Below are 7,473 nucleotides of genomic sequence, written 5' to 3'. Positions count from 1 at the left end.
AGCTCCCCCGAGCTAGCCAAGGAGGTGTAGGCAATCTGGACTGGGAAAATCCCCTCTCCCGAGGAGCCGCTGAAAGATATCTTCAGGCAGAATTGATGCTGGGAAGGAATTTTCGCTCGTGCCATGTCTACCTGCTTGGGCTCGCAGGGGTGTGGGAGTGGGGCCGTGTGGGTGTGCTTGGGGGTCTGTGGGGTGGGCTTAGGGTTGGAGGGGAACCTCCCTCTTCCCCAGTTCTGCAGAGTAAAACTTAACTTACCTGTTTACAAAATACCAGCCATTGTCTCGCCTCGGCTCACTGTCACCCCGTAGGCTCCGGAGGGTTTTATCGAAGGGAAAAAACTGTCTTAAGTGTTTAAACATGTTGGACCATGCTTGCATCCGTCCGCAGCGATGTGGGTTTTTTTTCCTTGTCCCCTCCCTCTCTTCCCTTTTCTTTTTACCAAAGTATATTCATCAAACTGCTGAGTTGGAAAGATTCGTAATGAGTTTTTGAGCTGTACGACTGTGTTTTTTTCCCTCTCCCCCCGCCCGCTCCCTCTTTCTAAATCTTCATCTGACATTAAATAAAGCAAATCCCAAACAGATTAACTGTCGCATGGTTCTGCTCCGTCTCCTCAGTCTGTCTCCAGGTCTGGCGGGGGGCCTGGCGGCGGGAGATGCCCGGGCGGCCCGCGGAGGTCGATGTGGCGCTCTAGGTGGGATGCCGGCATCCTGAAGGCCGAGGCCCTGGCCCTCCTGCCCTGCGGCCTGGGCATGGCGTTCTCGCAGTCCCACGTGATGGCGCGGCGCCACCAGCACAGCCGGCTCCTCATCGAGGTGGACGAGTACAGCGCCAACCCCACCCAGGCCTTCACCTTCTACAACATCAACCAGGGCCGCTTCCAGCCAATCTCCCACAGGGACGGCTACCAGCCGCCGCATGTGCAGATGTAAGTGGGCATGGGTGGCGCTGGGGGCCCTGTCGGGGTGGGCCGGGCGGGGGCGTGGGCAGTGATGGCCACCTGGGGTGGGCTCCCGGCGGCGGTGCCTCCTGACTCTGGGTGCAACCGTTCACAAGCGTGAAATGTTTCCTGTGGGAACGCGCGCACTCCGGGATCCGAGACCGCAGGCTCCGAGCTGGGAGGGGAGCTGCAGATTGATGGCCTGTGGGCCGGTGCTGGCCCGCACGCCTGTTTGATTTGGCCAAGAGAATGTTCTACAAATATTTAAAAATGAGGTGATTGCATATAAAAGTCCAGACTTTTGGCTTTGCTTTAGAAAACCAGAAGGCCTGGCATCCCCCGGCCACACGTCCTCGCCGTGTGTGGGGGCTGCGTTCCAGCTGCCCCCTCTGGGTATATGAGTTGGTGGCTCCTGGTCTGACTCTTTTCTCATGGTACAGTTGGAGGGACCAAGTGCCAGAGAGGGGCGGGAGGGACCCCAGGCTGGGCGGGCTGGCTGCTCCACCCCACCCCTCCCTCCCCTCCAGACCTCTGCTTTCCTGTGAAAGGACCAGGGAGTTCTGCTGCCTGCCCCTTGGGGCGATGATGGCAAATACCGAGGAGGCTGGGGCAGTGAGGCCTTGGAGCCCAGCAAGTGGGGATCCCTGTGGAGCAGCACCGGGAGCTGGCCCCCCTTCCTGTGTGCGGATAGAACCTTTCCCCTCCCAGACTCGTTTTGGAGGTCCTGGCACAGGGTAGGGAGGGATAGATCCTGGCCCTGCTCTGAGCACCTCTCATGTCCTGGAAGATCTCCCTCCTCCAGCCCATGGTCCACCATCAGTCCTGCTCTTCAAGGCTGACCTGGCGAGGAACCAGGGCCCAGATGGGGGAGGTGTCCCCCGCCCCCTGCCCACACGACTGGCAGGAGCAGAGCTGGCCGGACCCCAGGCTGTGGCTCATCCACACGGTGCGTCTCAGCGTCCTTTGGTTGTGACGTCTGCAGATGCCACGCCTCCTGGAGAGAGGTTGTGTGTCCACTCGGCCCCTTGGGTGCATGTCCCTGTGCTGGGGCTGGGCCACAGACGAGCCCCTGCCGGGCAGGGAGATGGATAATGCCCAGCGATGGCATGGGCAGGGCAGAGCTCTGGGGGACGATGTGGTTGGAAGAAGCCCTCCTGCCCACCCCTGGGTCCGGTTCCCCTGTGAGAGTCCAGCCCCAAGCCTCTTCTACAGCTGTGGGCACCACCTCTGGGCAGCACAGTTATGGTGGTCCCAGCCACTGTCCCGGGAAGACGAGAAATGGCACACGACTGCTTAGCATGTGGATCCTCCACACTGTGGCCCAGCGTGGGCATGGGTGGGTGGAGGCCCAGTCTTTGTCGTAAAGGTGGGCCAGGGAGATTATTCACGGGAGGAAGGGCTCTGGAGGGTGGCTGGCTCCGAGCCTGGGGGCGGCTCCAGCACAGGGCACACCCTCTTCCCAGCGCACTCATTCTGGGAGCTGGCCTCCGTGGGGCCTGCAGGGCTGGTGTGGTCGTTGTCCCGACTTTATTTTGTGGTGATCTTTCTGGGAAGCTGCCCTGGCTTTCTCTCCTGGGCAGAGACTCAGACCCAGTAGGTTGGGAGGCCTGGTCTCAGGTGTGCTGCTCCTGCCCTCGGGAGGTGGGGCCTGTCAGGCCTGTAGCAGGGGAGGCCTCCCCGGGCTGGCTTTTCCCTTTTCGTGGTGGAGTTCATCTTCTAACTGGGAGAGTTGGAGGTGACTGTGCCGAGGCCCAGGGCTGGGCTGGACTCCTACCTGGTGGGAACAGGAGGGGTGGTGAGCCCCTCAGGCAGAGCGGGTGGGGTGTGTGAGTCTACGCCTGTGTGCATGCCCACCCAGGAGGGGCCCTGGTACCAGATGTGATACCACGCAGCAGGAAGATGGGGAGAGAGAGGCCGAGGAGGTTCCTGCCAGGAGGGAGCCCCTGGAAAACCTGCTTCTAGGCTGAGACCCAGAAGAGCAGGGGAAGGAGTGGGGCTGGCAGTGGGGAGCAGGGGAGGGGGTGGGCCGGGAGAGAGGGGCAGGTGTGTGTGGGGGGGTCTGAGAACCATGATGCACAGAGGGTGGGGAGACCCCTGCAGGCCAGACCATGCCTGGAGGAGGGCAACACATGGCAGAATGATGGGGACATGCACGTAACCTCGAGCCACGGGGACTCTTGGTGTGTCAGTTCATTCATTCCTTTCCTCGGGACTCCTGTGAGTAGCTGAGTAGCTCCCGGGTTAGGACCTGGCCCTGTGCTAGCCTGCCTAGGTGGAGTGCCTGCCTCCTGCTGCCTCGGTTTCCCCAGCTGATCCTGCTGGGGATGAAATAAGCAGACCACGTGGTGTGGGACCAGGCGGGCTGTGTATGTGAGCACCCACCGAGCCTGGGCCAGGTGCGTGGGACACGGCCGTGGTCACAGGAAAGCACTGCCCACGAGGGCTGAGGCCCCAGTGGGACGGTAGACACCATGCGGGTTGTAAAAGTGCGTGATGGCAGAGTGCCAGGGAGGGAAGCTTAGTTTTCTTAGTCCCTGGAGAGGCCCAGCGAGGACTCGTGGGAGTCCAGGCTCTGAGCTGCCTTCCCCAGGGCTGAGGGTCTTGGCTTCCACTGGCAGTGGGGCTCGGGGGCATAGGGCTCTGGCTGGGCCCTGGGAAGCATGCGCACCGAGCCTGGCTTGGAAACAACTGCACAAAGCGGGTGAAGTGGGCGGGCACCGAGCTGCAGGGGCACTGCCTCCACCCCTGCATTTGGATCCCACGTCCTGAGCACAGGTAGCTCAGTGGGTTCCCATGGCGAATGGGGGAAAGGCAGGGAGGCTGGAGGCCACTTCCCCACGCGTGATTTATCGCCGCCCTGGGCTTTGTCTCCGGGGTGATGGAGCGAGGGGCTTTATTTAATAAATCCACAATTTATATTTAATAACAACAGTGACAGTCCAAATGTGGCCTCTGATTGAGCCGTGTGATTTATGCAGTCGCCCCCAGAGACCCTGCCAGTAACAAGGCCGCCTTTGCCTGAGTAATGAATCTCCGGAACTGGGCCTCTGGGCTGCGGGCCCTGAAACTGCAGGCTCCTACCTGGGGGCCTGGGAGCCCTGAGGAGGCTCAGGAGCACCCCCTTCTGCCCCGGGGGGCCAGCGACGAGGCAGTGTCAAGGGGCAGCTAGTGTTGAGGGGTAGGTTGTCCTGGGGTCTGCCAGCTTGGTGCCTTGAGGGAGTACTTGGCATCTGTCCTGCATTGAAAAGGAGTCAGGAGGCCCAGCCACAGTGGCCTGTGCTGCTAAGATGCTGTGCACTGCAGGCTGGGGCCACGCAGAAGGTCCAGGTTCGACTCCTGGTCCAACCTGAAGGCTGGACAAAGTGGCATTGCCTGTAATCCCAGCGACTTGGGAGGATCGTGAGCTCGAGGCCGGCCTGGGCAGCACAGCGAGACCTTGTCTGGAAAGGGCCAGGTGAGGGGGAGCGCTCTTCGGCTCTCAGCTTAGGAAGCTGAAGCAGGGTATGGAGACACAGGCCCTGTCAGAGTGAGGCCTGTCACAGTGAGAGCCTGTCTTAAAAAACAAAAAAAGGGTGGTGGGGTGGGGAGTGGCAGTGGAGACTTTGAACCCTCCCTGTGAGGACCCTCTGAGCACCCTGGCTCTGCCGGGCCCTCGGAGAAACGGCTGGTGTGAGGAGCACTGCTGTGTGGCCGGCTGGAGGAGCCCCTGCACTCTGTTCCCGGTGTCGCAGCTGTGCCAGGTCACTGTGCTCATCCCTCTCTACAGATGGGGAAGCCGAGGCTTCGAGAAGGATTTTGGATGCATGTTCCCCAGCACCGAGTGACTCCTTGGGCCAGCTGAATATGAGGGGCTCGAGGAGAGAGGGCGTAGCCCGTGGCCTGGAGGGGGAGGCAAGGGGCAAGATGGGGGAGGAGATGTGAACCTGGGCACCTCACCCTGTGTCCCTCTGCTGCTGGGCAGCATGGCAGTACTTCCAGTTTTCCCCACGTCCCCCTCCTCCTGCCCCGGCTCTCACACGCGCTGTCCCCTCCGCTTCCCGGCTCTGCCCTGTGAGCACCGACTCGCTTCAGATCTCGTTTACATGTCCTTCCTCAGGGAAGCCTTCCCTGACTCTTCCCAGACCAGCTCCCTGCTGCCCCCGCTCCAAGCACTCAGCCCCCGTCGTGGCACACGCTCCTGCAGGACCGTCTCAGCAGCCTGTCCCCCACCAGCACGGGCTGCAACCCTGGGGCCCAGTGAAGGGACGTAGGAAAGAAAAGGGAGCAGCAGGGCCCTGGAGGACTGGCAGAGGCCAAGGAGGGCCCCTTGCGGTGGCATAATCTCTGAGCTTGGAGGCTCAGCACACTTCCACCTGCCTGGAGCCGGCTGGTCCCAGTGGGAGCCCAGCTAACGCCAAGGTGCAGAGGTGAGCGGGAAGGGCAGGGGTGGGCTGCCGGAGTCCAGTGTGGCTGTGGTCAGCTTGTGACCAGTGCTTTGTGGGAGGAGCACTGGGGGGCGTCGGGCTGCCTGTGATCTGGAGCTAGCCGGCCAGTGCCCCTTCCCGAGCCTCAGCTTCCCCATTGGCAAAATGAGGGGAAGGGACTGAGCGTCCTCCTGTTCTTTTTTCTTTTCTTTTCTTTTTACTTTTTTAGAGGGCTCATGCGCTTGCCTAGGCGAGAGGAAAAGAGAAAGACACAGGCAGCGAGAAGGCACCTACCATGGCATGGTCACACTGCAACCCCTTCTCTTCCATTTCTCCCTCCTTTTGAGATTTTGGACATGCATGCACATGTACCCAGTGTGTTTATTTTATTTATGTATTTTAAAATTTTCGTCATAGGCATGTGCACTTGGAGACAGAGAAACAGGGAAAGTGAGAGCTCACCCCTAACGGAGGATGGCCACACTGCAGTCCCTTCTCCTTCAGTCTCCTCTCGGGATTTTGGGCATGCACACGCACACGTGCACACATGCACACACGCCTGGTGTGTTTTCGAGCTATCGGGTCCAGGACTCGAGCTGTGCAGTTAGCCATGTGGAATCTAGCCCCTTCACCACCACGCCACCAGCTGGCCTGGTCCCTTCCATCCTAAAGCGCCAGGATGCCCAGTCACACACTTGCCTGGGTCGTTGGAAATCCTGTCTCTGCCTGGGGACCACCAGAGCACCTCATTTCCCTAGGAACGTGTAATGGGGGTCACAGCCTCTGCTTCTGCTGCCCCTGTGGGCTGTTGGCACCGGGAGAGCGCTTCCGGGGAGCAGATGGATTCTGGGCGAGGGGACCACAGCAGGGGCAGGGGCACTGGGGTATGACATCAGGGTTGGGGGCTGTGTGATTTCCCACACCAGCCCCAAGGGCAAGTGGCTCGTCCCCTTCCCACAGAGCTGGACCGGAGCCGGGGAGGCCCAGGGCCACGGTGAGGAGGTCCCGGTCGGGCTGGCAGCCTAGGTCTGGGCGCTGCATTTCCATGTCTGCTCGGTTCCTGCTACTGTGGGCCTGGGAGGCCTGAGGTTAGGTTGGGGATTGCTGGTGATGGGGCTCAGGCCTCAGAGCCACCCCAGCTGATAGACGCTTCTGGGAGGTCAGGCTTATCTCCAAGAAACAAGGCAGGCTTGTTCTTGTGCCTTATCTCGTCCCCACAGGATGTCGGGAAATAACCAGTTGGCTTGTTTTTTCTTGTCACGAGAAGCTATCGAGAGTGGATGCCCAAATTCCTGTTGTAAAGACTTGAGTTCAAATTCTGCTCTCAGACTTCCTGCTGGGACCCTGGAAATGGGCCTGACTTTTCCCGGCCTCAGCTGCTGTGTGAGTCAGGCGTGAGGCAGGGCTTGGCTACCGCAGGTGTCAGGCACTACTTACGTCGCCTCAGAGGTGAGAAAAGCCGAGCCGGCTCAGGTAATTAGCTCTCAGGTGGAGTCCAGCTTCAGGCACAGCTGGATCTAGGGGTCAAATGATGTCCTCTTGCACGCCGTCTCTTTCTCTACATCCTGGCTCCTGCTTTTCTTCACGTCTAGTCACAGGCAGGGTTTCTGGGATGCCCTAGCCAGTGGCCTCTGGGGGTGTCCTGTCCACAGGTGCATCCGTCCCTCACACCTAGCTGTGCCTGGCATTTAGGAGGCACTCAATAAGCATCTGCCCATAGATGGGCCGAATGAAATGAAGTAGGAAGCAGGGCCTGGGAATGGTCCGGCCTGGTGTGAGTTCTAGAACCAGAACCGAACTTTGAACTCCAGCTCCACCAGCTTCCATAGCTGAGATCCTGGGCAGTGAGCCTGTTCGGAGCCTCGGTTTCCTCTTCTGTAAGATGGGGATGCCCACTGGGTGCTGCCGAGCTGGCTGTCACGAGGTCGCAGAGCGCAGGTGCACAGGGCCGGCAGTAAGGAGTTAGGGCGCAGGACTCCCATGTCATTGTTGTCATTATTTCAAGGGTGAGCATTTGTTACATCCAGGCAGCCTGAGGACTGTGCGGGGAAACAGGAGTCTTTATTTTGTCCCTGGAGATTACTAGGTTTGCGTCTTTGCTGTGCTCCAAAGCCTCAGGGTGTAGGGAC

The 7,473-nt window shown here is 60.1% G+C and overlaps 1 protein-coding gene across 1 annotated transcript in view; it reads left to right on the top strand.

The window, feature by feature from the left end:
* Positions 1-329: 329 nt before the first annotated feature.
* Positions 330-7,473, top strand: part of MPPED1 (metallophosphoesterase domain containing 1) — a 98,925-nt gene continuing 91,781 nt past the window's right edge. Inside the window, exon 1 of the mRNA XM_006150670.2 lies at positions 330-929. Coding sequence (XP_006150732.1) covers positions 682-929 — 248 coding nt within the window. The 5' untranslated portion in view covers positions 330-681. The remainder of the gene's footprint in view (positions 930-7,473) is intronic.

The sequence above is a fragment of the Tupaia chinensis genome, unplaced genomic scaffold, assembly GCF_000334495.1.
Source record: "Tupaia chinensis unplaced genomic scaffold, TupChi_1.0 Scaffold000294_1, whole genome shotgun sequence".
Taxonomy (NCBI): Eukaryota; Metazoa; Chordata; class Mammalia; order Scandentia; family Tupaiidae; genus Tupaia; species Tupaia belangeri.
The sequence above is the reverse complement of the archived record's forward strand: the minus strand, read 5'-3'. Positions and strand labels throughout refer to the sequence as shown.